Source organism: Gadus chalcogrammus, chromosome 19 (assembly GCF_026213295.1).
Source record: "Gadus chalcogrammus isolate NIFS_2021 chromosome 19, NIFS_Gcha_1.0, whole genome shotgun sequence".
Taxonomy (NCBI): domain Eukaryota; kingdom Metazoa; phylum Chordata; class Actinopteri; order Gadiformes; family Gadidae; genus Gadus; species Gadus chalcogrammus.
In genome coordinates this window covers 7,148,959-7,164,424 of record NC_079430.1, presented here as the reverse complement: position 1 = coordinate 7,164,424, position 15,466 = coordinate 7,148,959, and the positions used below count along the sequence as shown (strand labels likewise).

The 15,466-nt window shown below is 45.8% G+C and overlaps 1 protein-coding gene across 1 annotated transcript; it reads left to right on the top strand.

The window, feature by feature from the left end:
• The first annotated feature begins 549 nt into the window (after nucleotides 1-549).
• Nucleotides 550-15,394, top strand: entpd2b (ectonucleoside triphosphate diphosphohydrolase 2b). The gene is made up of 9 exons (XM_056578466.1): nucleotides 550-815; nucleotides 5,735-5,852; nucleotides 6,892-7,042; nucleotides 8,933-9,092; nucleotides 9,463-9,690; nucleotides 10,061-10,336; nucleotides 12,541-12,660; nucleotides 13,236-13,370; nucleotides 13,832-15,394. The coding sequence occupies exons 1-9, from the start codon at nucleotides 702-704 to the stop codon at nucleotides 14,048-14,050; spliced, it is 1,521 nt and encodes a 506-aa protein (XP_056434441.1). The 5' UTR covers nucleotides 550-701; the 3' UTR covers nucleotides 14,051-15,394.
• Nucleotides 15,395-15,466: the final 72 nt, after the last annotated feature.

The window sequence follows — 15,466 nt, the reverse complement described above, 5'->3', positions numbered from 1 at the left end:
AACATTACTTCTTCTCCGAAGAACGATAACACTTTTCCCTGCATACGATTTTTAGGGATACAAAACCACCCGATGTAACATATGTGCGCACTTCAAATAATGTTACATTAATTTCAATTGAGAGAAAGAGGGTTTAATGTTTAAGTACCTCAATTTCCATGCCATCGTTGGGTAGTCAAATGAGAATGTGTACTCGGACTCTACACCATTTACATGCAAATGTGGACCGTGAACCACACATAGTTATCTACCGCACCCACTTCCACTCCAACTGAGCTTATCGGCTGCAGTGTGCACACCCTAGCCTTCCCATCACCCATTTACAATTTATTCCCATTCATGCCATTTCTCCCACCTGATGGCTTACACTTGGACCAGCCAACACATGACGAAACGTTTCCTCCATCCATCTCCACAATGCCGCTAGTAAACCGGGGATCTGTTTCCATTGAAACGCCTCCAGGGAGGACGTGTTTAACAACAGCGGGGCGCGTGCTCACGTAAGATGCAAAACAGGGCTGCACGTGCACGGCGGCGGAGGCGTTGGCGCGGTTGACCATGCGTCGTGCCAACCTGACTTAAAAGTCGTAGCATCGGGAGCCTCCCCCCCACTTGACCGCCCGTCGAGAAGGCGCGTACGGTTACACACATTGAGAGAAGCAGGAGACCCCCGTCCGAGTGTGTAGTTGCAGGGCTGCTCCATGGCGCAGAACTCCGCGTACCTTGTGCCATTCGCGCTCTTTTTCTTTGGGATCGTTGCTATTATGCTGCTCACGATCAGGACCGAGGAGACCCTAGGGGTACCGGATTTCATGGTGAGTGATGCCACCTTGTTTGGTTATTTTTGGAGCGGGTATGTGAGCGCTATAGTGCTGCGGGGTCATATGCCAGAGCCAAGAACGTAACGTAAGATTCTAGCTCGCACTGAGCCGTGCGCCAGGGCGCAGAACACATTATAGTAAAACAGATCATGATAATAATCAACGAATGTACACTCTATAATCAACGATAATCCAGTGTTTAACCTACGCTTTGGTTCAAGTGGGTTCAAATGTGCACTGCAGCCTAGACTGGTGTATGTGCCACTTTACACTGGCCTATAGTGTTGTAGTGCGCTAGGTGCTCTACTCTAACTAACAGTAGGCTATACCGTTTAATTGGCTGCCAGTAGGTTGCACGAGTCGCTTTTTATTAGCTCAATGTTTAACGTTCCTCCGAGTTTACAATATCTTTATTTTACAAGTTTGCAGCAGGTTGTAATGGTGCAGACATGCAATGCTGCTCCCAGGTAAACTGACGCATCTTAATTGCATTTATTTCAAAGTAGGCCTAATGCATAAGTGGTTTTATCTATTTTTAATTTCAATTTATTCTATCAACAAAACTGAAACTGACCAAAAACAAAAGGCTTATCCTAAACACAGATCCCTTCTGTTTCTTTTGAAAACGTTATTCTTCGATTTTAAAGTACAAATAGCCTCCAAATTGTATCAAAATAAATTCGTTCATTAGGTCTTTAGAGAATCGAAAGATGTTAACCAACTACAAGTTAACCAACTACACTGGTTATTCAAATTCACAATTATGAATGACAAGAAAATTCCATGTGTGATCTCCTGACCATCCAAGTGTGTGTGTGTGTGTGTGTGTGTGTGTGTGTGTGTGTGTGTGTGTGTGTGTGTGTGTGTGTGTGTGTGTGTGTGTGTGTGTGTGACCTGCATAGTGCATAATTCTGAAAAGAATTAATCACAAATCAGTTATCAGTTACATTTAAGAATAATACTTCCTCTCTCAAACTCTGAAAGAAAAAAATATTGTTTTAAAACTCACTTTAAAACAAAAACAAAATTCTTAACGATGTTCCTTATTTGACTGTTAGATTCAAGTACTCCACTCAAGCCTCCTGTGGAGGGTGGACGTATTGGTAATCCAGAGCACAAAGTTTAATAAAACCTGTGCGTACCACCAGCCACAGACTGGTAACCATGGCGACCGCTCTTTCACACCGAAAACCTTGTCCTGAATACATGTCTCTGCCTGAGTGAACCTGATCCAGTCACCACCCCACCACACACACACACAAACATACACACACATACATGCGCACACACACAAACATACGCACATGTGTGCGCAAGAACGCACACGATCCTCCCACACACACAAAGGCTAGTAAAGACTATTTGACACAGTTTAACAATTTCTCTCAATGGACATTCCTATCATGACATGATACTGCCCGTGTATAACGTTGTTAAGGACTATGATACAATATAACCCTTTTCCAGCTCATTGTACCAGCACTACTTTTTCAACTCAGTTGTCACTTTAATTAGAAATGCTATTTCATTCCCGCCTTTTTCACAGACCAATTGGTTTAGAAATCCTTGGTTGACGGTGGCACAGTATATTTTAAATAATTATACTGATATGATAGTCATATACTTTCTCATCCCTATGGGCAAATGTATTCACTGTATTTCACCCATTCCATCTCTGGGAGAAGTGGGCAGCCAGCCACAGGGTAGTGCCTGGGAACCAGCAGCACGTGCAGTGCCCCTGCCTTGCTTATGTGCAGGGCAGGCAGGATTGAGTTGCCTGTTTTGCGGTGTGGGAGGAAACCGGAGAACCCTAAAAGAAACCCCAAGTAAACATGCAACATTTACAGAAGTGATGGCTTCGGCTTCTTTTCAAAAGAGAAGCTATGTGTCGGGTTCCACAAAATGGCAGACGAGAACCCAATAGCACGACAAGAGAAACAGTTTAGGTGAAGAAACTGTGTTTATTCCAAGCAGAGGTCAAACCAGGTAGTCAATCCGTGTAGCAAACAAATCCGGTAGGAGCAGCCAAAGTCAATACATGAGCAGGCAGGTTCAGGATCAGGATCAGGATCAGGATCAGGATCAGGATCAGGATCAGGATCAGGATGAGAAGACGCGGGAGAGCTAGGTAACACACTAGACAATCTGGCAAAGAACTGAGGGAAATGGACCGGTACATATACTGAGGGGTTGATTAGCTGATAGGGAGCAGGTGAGTATGGCAGGCCAGGTGAATGAAAACAGCAGGTAATGCAGAGCAGGAGGGAGTGGCAGAGTCTGAAATGACAGGAGTTATGGTGCGTTCCAGAGCCCATACAAACCAGTGGGACGTGGGACTGATCCTACCTCCAACTAAGAAAAGTGCACCGGAATGCCTGTCGAAGTGGAACATCCCACCGTCGAAGTGGAACCTCCTACTAGCCCACTTCACCAAGTAGGAGCTAGTACAGTTCAGGTAGGATAAGTCCCACATCCCATTGCTTTGGATGGGCTCTGGAACGCACCATTAGTGTGGCAAAACAGGAAACACACAACTGAAAAACTAAAGCCTTGCTGAAGTTGTGACAGAACCCCCCCCCCCTCTAGGGACGGCTCATGACGTCGCACCGGGCTGGTCAGGATGGTCCCTATCGAAGGCTGAGATGAGGTCAGGGTCCAAGATGTTACGAGCCGAAACCCCATGAGCGCTCCTCCGGGCCATAACCCTCCCAATCGACGAGGTATTGAAGACCACTTCCCCGCCGTCGCGAATTGATGAGGCGATGGACAGAGTAAGCAGGACCCCCCATCAATGAGTCAGGGGGGGCGGCGGGGCATGGAAGGTGGGATGAATCCTCATAGAACGAGGAAGGCGGAGACGGACTGCAGGAGGGTTGACGACCTTAGTGATGGAGAACGGGCCCACAAACCTTGGGGCCAACTTCCTAGACTCATGTGTGGACAGCCAAACCTTCTGAGCAGGCGTGTAGCATGGTGCAGGGACCCGACGGCGGTCGGCATTTCTCTGGTACCGGTCGGACGAACGCAGGAGAGCAGAACGGGCCCGCAACCAGGTGCGCAGACAGCGCTGGATGAACGCCTGGGCAGACGGGACCCTGGCCTCTCGCTCCTGCTCACCTTAGATTTTCCAAATATCTTGCAAAGGTGAATGACACAAAGTAGAGAGCATCGAACCCTCGAATCAGTGTGGCCAGTCTTCCGACGAGACAATGCCCGATTTCCTGGCTCTGTGATCGTATAGTGTGACATGTTAAATCGTGGAGGAATATCTGAGAATCGTGTAGTCTGAACCAGCCAGAGGACACTTTAGAGCTCCATTACCTCACTGGACTCTGGAACACTTTAGGGTTCCATTACCTTACTTTAACACTTTAGAGCTCCATTACCTCACTGGACTCTGGAACACTTTAGGGTTCCATTACCTTACTTTAATACTTTAGAGCTCCACTACCTCACTGGACTCTGGAACACTTTAGGGTTCCATTACCTTACTTTAACACTTTAGAGCTCCATTACCTCACTGGACTCTGGAACACTTTAGGGTTCCATTACCTTACTTTAACACTTTAGAGCTCCATTACCTTACAGGACGCTCTAGATCTCCATTACCGCACAGGACTCTTGAACACTTTAGAGCTCCATTACCTCACTTGACTCTTTAACACTTTAGAGCTGCGTTACCTAACAGGACTCATAGTCACATTAGCAGCCTTTTATATAACAAAATTTGAGCAGCATTTTTCCTGATCCCCTTGACAGTTGTGACATCTTGCCTACTTGGTAGACAATTAGGGTTCGGACCTAGAACCTTTCACCTGGGAGTCATTTTCAAACACCCTGGATTATGATCTGCCGAGGGTAAATGTTTGTGCTTTAAGGAGGTGCAGTAAGATTAAGATGCTGAGGCCGAAATGTAGGCCTTTAAGTGTTCCTCAACACACACACACACACACACACACACACACACACACACACACACACACACACACACACACACACACACACACACACACACACACACACACACACACACACACACACACACACACACACAGGACATGGAAGAGAGTCATCCTCCTCACTTCCCTCTTGTCTTCATATATTTGTGTTTTTCTGGATTTGCATCATCACAACCTTACCTCTAATTTTCCTACTGTAGGCCGCAGTTTGAAACAAACAACTGATACTTGTCAGGGTAGAACTTCAGTCTAAATCATAGCTACTGCTGATAGTTGGTTTGGATTTTTAACCACATTGCTATTTTAAGATCAAAATATTTTTAGCCCTGATTAGAAACTGTGTTACCCTCCGTTGTATCTGATGATCAACCCATAACCTTTCATACTGTATGAGAGGTTATGGGTTTGATACTGTATGATGGCTTCGGTATAATCTGTACCCCCTGGTGAAAGACTAGATTTTATTATGGCCGAGAAGCTTGACCCTCTCTATCAGATGCAGCTATCAAAATCAACTGCAGCAAAATATCATATTTATTTAGAGGACTCCATTATAATGTCATTTCACACACTTTTTTTTCCAAGTGTAAAATAGTGTAGCGATGGCAGTTCAGGGATGAGAGGGATCTTGATGTGGGTAGGCATTCTTCAATGCATTCATGTCTTGTACCACGTAGATGTTAGTTCTTGATATTGTTCCCTGTTCGTTAACTAAAGTAAGGTATCACTCTTTCAGAAGTAGTTGGTACCAAAAATGAAACTGTTGATGCGACTGCACACTGTCCTGATATCAAAAGCATCATATTTTAAAGTGCCGCTGGGGAAGTAAGACTTCCTTTAAAATGGCATCTTTCTTTGACCGCAGAGACTCTCCGTCCTTCCTCCCCTGTCTCCCCGCCGCCTCTTCCTCATTTCCTCCTCCTCACCCGTCTCCTCCTCCTCTTCCTCCCCCAGTATGGCGTCGTTGTGGACGCAGGCTCCTCCCACACAGCCATGTATGTCTACAAGTGGCCGGCAGACAAGCAGAACGGCACGGGCCTGGTCACGCAGCACCGCGAGTGTCACGTGAAGGGTAAGGGCGCAAGGGATCCCCACCCCCCCCCCCCTCAGCGCTGACCCATCACCTCTCAAACCTGCTGTCAGGGAGACTCAGAGTGGTAGATAGACCAGCAAGATGGATTCCACGAAGCAATCAGGTATACAAGAGACGCCTTGAATGCTCATAAATAAGCCACAAGCGTCCTCAAATTTAAATTTGTTCTAGTCCACTTGAAACTAGAATAATATTCCTGTGGAAGACTGCGAGCCCACTTGATTGGTGACCCTATATGACATCACAAAGCCCCCGTCCCAATCCCACCGGTCACCCATCGGAATCTTGCAATCAGTCTGTTCTTTTGGAAAAGTAGCCAATCAGAAGGGAGCTCATTAACTCTTGAAAGGAGGGAGGCGTGCTATCCCCATGGTGACGAGTCTACCCATGGCAACTTTGATACATCTTTTTAATAACTTTGTTGTGTATGAGTGTTTTAACGAGCGCTGTGATATGACGTTACTCTATAACTGTTATGGAAGCATAACCCTCTCTCAGACGCCGCCATCAACATCCACTGCTGGCCAGACAGAGCCCCCCGCATCCACTCACACGCCCTATGTCGTGACATTGAGGGGTACGCTAAAAGACACTGCAACGTCACGAAAAGAACACCCCCTGTGTTCAGAGCAGGGGAGAACGTTCACAAACTGGTTGGAGCGGATAAAAAGGTGTGACTAAAGGAAAGGCACTCTTCTTCTCCGGGCCCTTCTACATCTCAAGAAGTGTATGTGTTGTTAATAAGCACAACTTCTGATTACAGATGACAAAGTCTAGTTCTATAAAAGCCTGCATCTATCAGCGTAAACCTGTTCTCTGAGGGCCGTGATCGTGTGTGTATCACACTTGAGTGATTGCAGGTCTTTCAAGGTTTTCTGCTTTGGTTGTTGAGTGCCAGGGTGTGCCCTGCATATCATATCACAAAGACGAACATACCGGTCAGGTTTATCCCCCGAGGGCAAGTCCGTTGTCGTTGTTGTTGTTGAAATCCAAGGGTGTGTGTTTCCTATGTGTTCAGGAGGTGGGATTTCCAGCTATATGGGCCAATCAGGCGCAGCAGGGCGGAGCCTGGAGGCCTGTCTGGACAAGGCAGTGGTGGACATCCCTAAAGCAAGGCATCACCTCACTCCCATCTACCTGGGAGCCACCGCGGGCATGAGGCTGCTGACGTGAGTGCTTTTGCATGTGTGTGTGTGTGTGTGTGTGTGTGTGTGTGTGTGTGTGTGTGTGTGTGTGTGCTTATTCACTAAAAACCAAAACCCCCTTGATTCTGGGGGAACCAAAAGTAAAACCAAGTCTTTATGGATAAACCCCACCTCATGTCTCCATCCACAGAGGGCCTCGCTGCTGGAGGGCTGATGGCCCTGATTGGTCCACCTTCGGTTGGCTCAATGACTCCCTCTCGTTGTCTGAAGTGTTAAAACTAAAGAACAAACTTGTTTAGTATCATTCATATGAGAAACTATAAAGTATAAAGATCTAAGTATACAGGACCCCCTTCTTTTATATTTAAAATGCTTATGTTTCACTGGCTGCTGGTGGAATTAATTCACCTGCTTGTATTTAGTAGTCTCTGTTTGTTTTAATAGGAAAGTCCCTTTATGTCTGGGGTTAGGGTCAATACTCATTGAGTAATAACTGTTTCACAACTTGCCTGTCTGTCTTGCATGTTTTAACCCGCCGTTGCCCCCTGCGCTGGTGATGGTGCTTATGGGGGTGGTGGTGGTGTAGCATCGGATCCAGACGGATAAAAAAAGGGAATGTGGAAGTGAGAGTTCCGTTTCGGTTCCTGGTTGCTATAGCGATGCAGTACAACAGTACAAACGGTCACTGAAGGTCAATAAAAAAAGAGAAAAGAAACTTAATTCTGCACTATCTAACCTTTTAGAATGCAGCTATTTACTCCGTCATGCAGTATCTGAGCTAAAAAGATTCTCCAGAATAAAATGGGCACGTTGGAATATCTCGGACCACAGCAATTTAAGGAATGGCCAACGTTCTATATAAGCTATGAATGCAGTGCATGCTCAGGCGTTTTGAAAGAAGACCGAATTACCATTTGAGTATTCAATTTAAATTTTTCAAAAAAGAAATCTCAACAAAATGTTTTGTTTGTTGAGAAATGTTGTGTTTCCTCCGATTAATTCATTTTCGAACAACGATGAATACAATGTCGCCAGGTTTTGACCTTTCAGTGAACCTTCTTTGAACCGCTGACTCAATGCTGCCTGATGCCCAGGGTTTCCCAATCAGTATGCCCAATACCAAAACCGCTCACCACCTCGTCTGAGCTATAGCTACAGCGAGATATAACTAGTTATAAGGGATAATGTATAGAACGCCGGTCATTATCCAGAAAATAATCCCGAGAGGGCGAACAGGACACCGACGAGCATCAAAGGTGTCTTGCTTCGCCCTGAAGCGGCTTATTTTCGATAATGTCTGGCGACGACGTTCTGTGCATTGTCCCCTTATTACACAGCTGCTTGCCAAAACTAAAAAATAACTTCACACGGTGTGTCTTTTTAGAATTGATTTGTTACAAGTATTCATAGCGTTGATCAGCAGAGAAATAGTCCAGCAAAGACGTTGACATCGCTTAGCAACCGAGTACGCTGGGGTTGAAAAGTTACCAGACTACTTGCGGAGTAATACGAAAGATGGCAAAAAATCCACTTTCCTTGACAGCTGTCATTATATGCTTAGCAACGGGGAATTATCAAATATAAATCACTGTCAGAAGTTGTGAAGGGCACATGCAAGTGAACGGAGCGTTCCACAACATCGAGAAGAGCCGTGTAATAAATATGTATAACCGTTGCTACGACTGAGACCACTAAAGGCTGAAGAACTCACATAGTGCAGGTTTAAAGTTGGAGGATTCTACACAGTTATACCACTCAATAAATTCACATACGCAACATTTTAGCTTTTCAAAAAAGTAACCAAAATCAAAAGGAAAAATCAACTGTCTGCTAGAGATAAGTCTGTCCGTGTGCATGTTACTCTCTCGGTTACACACTGAGCGGCCACTGTTGTGTTTTATCATTTCCTCCCAGTCTCACGCACCCCAACGCCTCGGCACAGATACTGAAGGAAGTCGGCCAAAAGATTCAGTCGTACCCTTTCAACTACAGCGGGGCGGCCATCCTGAGTGGCCAGGCAGAGGGCGCCTACGGCTGGGTCACCGTTAACTATCTCCTAGAGAACCTCATCAAGGTACAAGGAGGCCATCTTGGTCTAACCTTTAGGAGTTATTTGGCTTTTCTTTTTTTTCCGCTTTTTTTTCTTTTTTTCTGTGAGTCAACAGTTCTGTCTGTTGGCCACTCGAAAAACACTTATAATATTCTAATTCCAAATACTTTAAAAGTATATTGAATTGAAAATAAAATAAATATATGGATAAAAGGGAAAAAAAATATGGGTTTTTGTTTTCACCAAAAATATAAATGTGATATTCCACTGAATTTCTTCTACACATAAGGCTAACAGGCAGCGTAAGGGCATCCTGTTCATGGACACAGGTAACAAAAACAAAGTGACCGTCTGAACAACATATGATTGATTACAATCTCTCCTTCCTCATCAGTACGGTTTCGTGGGCCGCTGGCTGAGCCCCGACCGACCCACGGTGGGGGCCCTGGACCTGGGCGGGGCCTCCACCCAGATCACCTTCCTGACGGAGCAGCGGCTGGAGGACAAGCGCGACGTGATGGAGCTCCGTCTGTACGGCCGCGACTACTCCCTGTACACTCACAGCTTCCTGTGCTACGGACTCGACCAGGCACTCAACATGCTGCTGGCTCAGCTCATCAAGGTACTGCACGCTGGCGGCTAGGTCCAGATGCATGCATACATAATGGGTTGTGATAAAGAAAATAAATACATTATATTATGATTATACTTCATTATTTCTACATTGTGTCTTCCTGCTTTTCATGCCTTTCTCTCTAACTCCTCTCTCTCTCTCTCTCTCTCTCTCTCTCTCTCTCTCTCTCTCTCTCTCTCTCTCTCTCTCTCTCTCTCTCTCTCTCTCTCTCTCTCTCTTCTCCTGCTCTCTCTCTCTCTCTCTCTCTCTCTCTCTCTCTCTCTCTCTCTCTCTCTCTCTCTCTCTCTCTCTCTCTCTCTCTCTCTCTCTCTCTCTCTCTCTCTCTCTTCCTCTCTCTCTCTCTCTCTCTCTCTCTCAGTCTCAGTCATACGGCCAGTCTGGGGTGGTGTCCCATCCCTGCTACCCCTCTGGCTACGAGGTAACCTTGGAGATGAGCCTGGTGTTCGACTCCCCCTGTACACTGAGCAGCCGGCCTGTACCCGCCCGCCCCCTCCTGGACGTCTTGGTGAAGGGGACGGGGCACTACGACCAGTGCCTGGGCAACGTCTCCCAGATCTTCAGCTTCAGCCCTTGCCCCTTCTCCAAGTGCTCCTTCAACCAGGCGTTCCAGCCCAACGTCACCGGGAGCTTCATGGTCAGTCCGCCTCCGACTCTGCTCAGACGCTGTGGCGTCTCCTAGCCTCACTGGGCCATCCTGAGATCACAAGCTCACCTTTCAGTTTCAGTATTGCCTTTCAGTATTGCCTCGCAGTTAAATATTTACCAAGTGGACGGTCTTATTCCTGCTGTAATGGGTTTCCATGTAAGGGCGCGGCCTTATGTTCTCCCAAGAACTCGGGCCAATCAGAGTGAATAACAGAGTGACACTGTTCCCTCCGCTCCTGCCTAGTCCATTGTTGTGGTCACCTTGTGTTTTGGTGCTAGACTCGGGAAGGAATGGCCCCAGATGATCTGACACCACTAAGGGATTAAAGGGTCACAAATGTATTCTTGCGCCAGGACAAGGCATCTTTAAAATCGATCGGTATAGTCCTAAAGTCATTCCTCAAAGGAACAGATAACCGATGAAAAATGGCTCCAATCGGAGTGACGTGGTCACTTTTCTACAGGAATACATTATTACAAAGTATAACGCGTATCTTAAGTAACAGTGGCCCTCATTTATCAAACGAACGTAGAAATGAGCGCAAATCTGAACGCATGATTCATCTTACGATAGGACCCACGTGAGATTTACGAAACCTTCGTATCACACCAATCCCAGCGTACGAAGGATCTTGCGTTGATAAATACGGCGGCTGAGATCGATCGTAATGAACGTGACACGCCCATATAAAAGCACGTCTTCAGAAGTCTCGCCCCCAACTTTTACGACATGGAGAAACGTCCAACGGTAAAATAGAGGAATTTTTCCGAGACCCAAATGGAGACGCTCGGGTCACTGGTGGATGCGAACCGTCTGGTTTTATTTGGCAGCCTAAAAGCTGGCAATAAAGGCCAGCAAAAGAATGCTATATGGAAGGGAATAACTGTTGCAGTGAATATTGTTTCCAATGTTCGTCGGGCTACGGAAGAGGTTTGTTAATTAAATTAATTAAATAATAAATTAAATGTACAACTTCTGTTATCCAGCTTAAAACATTTCACATATATGCTATTGTTTGCATTCCGTTAAAGTTATTTAATTCCGAATAAGGTGAAGAAAAAATGGTCCGACATGAAGCTCATCACCAAAAAACGTGTTGCGGCTGTGAAGCCGGCCAAGCAAGAAACGGGAGGAGGCCGGTGCAGTGCGACTGCAGCGTAACTCACCGAGATGACTCTGACCATGTAGTGCGCCCTGATGTAGACGATGCCCAACGTTGCTATTTTGGAAAATAAAAGAATCGTGCGTGCCCCCAGGCCATCGGGCTACCATGTTCAGGATTGACATTCTGGCATCGCAAATAATCTGAACATTAACCGAATGGTAGCTTTTGCGGTTGATGTACGCGTAATCATTAATAGATGGTGGCTTCATACGCACATGGGTACAATCAACCGCACCAATCACATTTGGAAACCTAGCAATAGCATAAAAATCCCGTTTGATTCCAGTTTGCTGATCGTTAGTGTATGGGAATTTAATATAACGTTCAGAGAGGGACAGTATAGCTGCCAAAACTGCTGGCATGATTCGGCTAATACTTGGCTGGGAAATACCAGACCTGTCCCCGATCTCCCGCTGAAAGGTCCCGGTGGCCAAAAACCCCAAGGTAGAGCACACCTGCACTGGCACAGGTATTGCGTTTGATCGCCTAGTTTCTCGCCTTAACTGTGGCTCCAAATCATTGCATAGCTCCATCAGGAGATGCCTTGGGAGACGAAAACGACTCAAGAGCCATTCATCGCTCTCCATAAAAAAATCGGCGCGGTCTCGAAAAACTCTCTCTCGTCTTAGACGTGCGTTGAGGTCCTCTAACAGAGCCAGATCTGCCATCGCTGCGACTCGACCACCTATTTGGCAAAGCTCCTCCTTGATTGTAATTGTTTGAACGGCTGGGCTAATTCCAATTTATTTAGTCATTAATACAGATGCGCAACATGGGCTACTTGTGCTGCACTATTCATCAGTGAAATACCCGTGTGTTGCGCCAAAAAAACTTGCGTACACGAGCTCAGACCTGACGTGAGATTTCAGCTCACGTTCAAATTGATAAATGCCAAGCTCAACGTTGAAATGAGCGTAGATCCATTTTACGCACGTTTTCTGTCGTACGCTCGTTTGATAAATGAGGGCCAGTGTGTGTCGACTCTCACCACTAACTCCAGTGTTGTCTCTTTACACCTCCCCGCCAGGCGTTCTCTGCCTTCTACTACACTCACGCTTTCCTGGAGAGAACCACAGGGATCTCCGTCTCCAACCCCTCGGAGCTGGAGGAAGCCGCCAAGGCAATCTGTGGGAGGACCTTCGCTGAGGTACCTGTCACCTCGGAGTCCTTCATGACCCTCTCTTCTCTGTCGTTGGGAGGCATGTGCATGAGTATGCTGATGAGAGGATGCGTAACCCGTTATGTATCCAAGTCACCGTGTCCGCATAAATGAGCAGAATCAGATCTGATTAGCCTTTTGGGTACTAATGTAGACACCGCTTGAGGACTTGCAAACTTGAGAAATGTATAACTTTTTCAGATAAATGTAGATACATATAAGCGACATTTGCGTGAATGATTATGTAAATTAGCCATTATGAGCCATTAAAAAAAATCAATCCACTTGTGACATCACAGTGCCGCAGGGTCCGACTTTGCTGGAAGGAGTTGATTGTTGGACGGAATCAACTGGTTGGTGAACTGGAGTTCATCTGTTCCACCACATTATGGGATGTGGACCCACTCGATTGTGATGTCACAAAGGGACAGATTTGAAAATGCCTTTAAGGCATCAGACCGCAGACATTGGGGATTTGAGCCCACAACCTTTAGGGGTGGGTATGAAACAGCCTTACCTACCAGTGGACCGTCCTGCCCCCCCCCCCCCCACCCCCCCTCTAGCTGGAGCGTCTGGCCCCGGAGCAGAAGTCCCGGCTGCAGCAGTACTGTGCCACGGCGGCCTTCATCAGGGTGATGTTGCTGCAGGGCTACGGCTTCGACCGCATGTCCTTCCACCACATCTCTTTCCAGAAAAAAGTAGGAAAAGAATCGGAGGTTTATTTGTTTTTTTTACATTCGCTTGCATCCTCAAAGAACATGATGGTGCCCTGACTGCCTGTTTTATACTGGCATGTTACTATCTGATTAAATCGAATCGAATTGAATCTGTTCAAATGCAATCTAATCCGATCTTATCAAATGTACTTTAAAGGCGACATATTGTACCACCAGGTGTGAGTGTGATTAGCCGCTACAAGCCGTTTTGAATATCCGTCATGAATCCAGGTGGACACACCCACTAGTGATGTCAGTAGAGGCAGATTTTCAAAACGGCTTGTTGCGGCTAATCACACTCACACCTGGTGGTATAATACGTCACCATACTATAATGTGGTTTTATGTCATCTCTTTGATCTCTTCTAATGTCATATCAGATGTAATCTCATCTCATTGTGATACCATGGTAGCATACTGAGTGCCGGTCTGTTTCCCCCCAGGCGGGGGACACGTCGGTGGGCTGGGCCCTGGGCTACATGCTCTCCCTCAGCAGCCTCCTGCCAGCAGAGGGCGCCCCCGTCATGAGGTCCCTGACCCACGGGGCCTGGGCGGGGCTGCTCTCCCTCTTCATGCTCCTCCTCATCGTCGCGCTCCTGTTCACCCTCGTCAAGGCCATGGCTGTGATGAAGAAGAGAAGAGGAGGAGAGAGCCACATCTAGTCGCGTTCACAGTAAAAGCCCCCGTGGGCTTAGACCAGAATGAAATGGGATTTTTCACTCACTCGCGTCGTTATGCCAACCACCCACACACCGCCTGTGAATATATTGTGCCCTGTCTGAGTCGTAGTGTTTGACAGTAGTTCACCAGCCTATGCGAAGACCCCAATTTAGATTTCATTCTAGGCACACAGGTGTCTTAGAAAACTGTGTAGAAGTAAAACTAAGTGTGCTTTTTTTCCTGTCCGGATTGAAGTCAAATGTATTCATGGCCCCCTTGTTTTATCAGCATGTATGTGGCTATTTGTGAAAATGCAGTCGTTTGTGACATGGTTGAGTGTCCACCCGGACGCGTCCGTCTGTCCATGATTCGTCTGGGTGCACGCGCTCACTCCTGATGTCACGAGGAGTTCCATTATGAAATGGTTCATCAAAGCTTTTGATGAAATAGGAGGGGGCTTTAAGAATGTTTTTGTTTTTTGTGTTTGACTGGCATAAACCGAATCTAAAATGCCCTCTGGGACATATGGCGTAAGGGGTCATGTAAAGCCAGCTGGTTGCCATCTGGGTCCTGTATGAACCTGTTTGGGTTTATTTCAGCAGTTTGACTTGCTCGCTATACATTTACCCACTTATGACATGCCTTATTGTAAGTCGCTTTTGATCAAAGCGTCTGCTAAATGCCCTTAATGTTAATGTTAATGGATATAACCAAGGTGTTCAATAATTTTACACCAAATATAACAACAAATTGTTGCATTAATTTACAATTATTTCATTGCTTCCGTGAATAAAAGATTGTCTGTAAGATTCGATGGTTGGATATAGCAGCAGTCTATATAAAATATATATTTTTTAGATACACTTGTACAGTTGTGAGTGGGACATTTACATTTCATAACAAGAAAAAATGTGTTTGCATGGTATTTTTATAAACATCAAAGCAGGCTGACAGCCACAGAAGCCTCTATGATATAGAATAGACTTGTTTATTTAATTTTTTATTTTTATTAAACTGAAACACTGCCTAATTGTGATCAGACAGAGAATTTGACATTTTAATGAGCAATAGGCCTACATGTGAACATTTATTTACAAGACTTATTACCTTTATTTTTTCTAGTTCTTTATATAATTGACAAAATAAAAAGTTTCAGTGTACAAATCAAATGGGGGGGGGGGGGGGGAGCTTTTAATCACCATAAGAAATCAATCGTTGTGTATAGACATGTTTGTGCAGACAGGCCTCCATTAAAAACATGTATTTGCATTCCACATCGTTATTGTCCTAAAAAGTAAAAAAAAATTGTCTGGCTCTGTATTTTGTACCTTTATTACGAATTAAATTGTCATCGTTAACAACTTGCATGGGACTCATGACGGTAAAAACTACAATGGCCACAATCCAGTCATTAACGG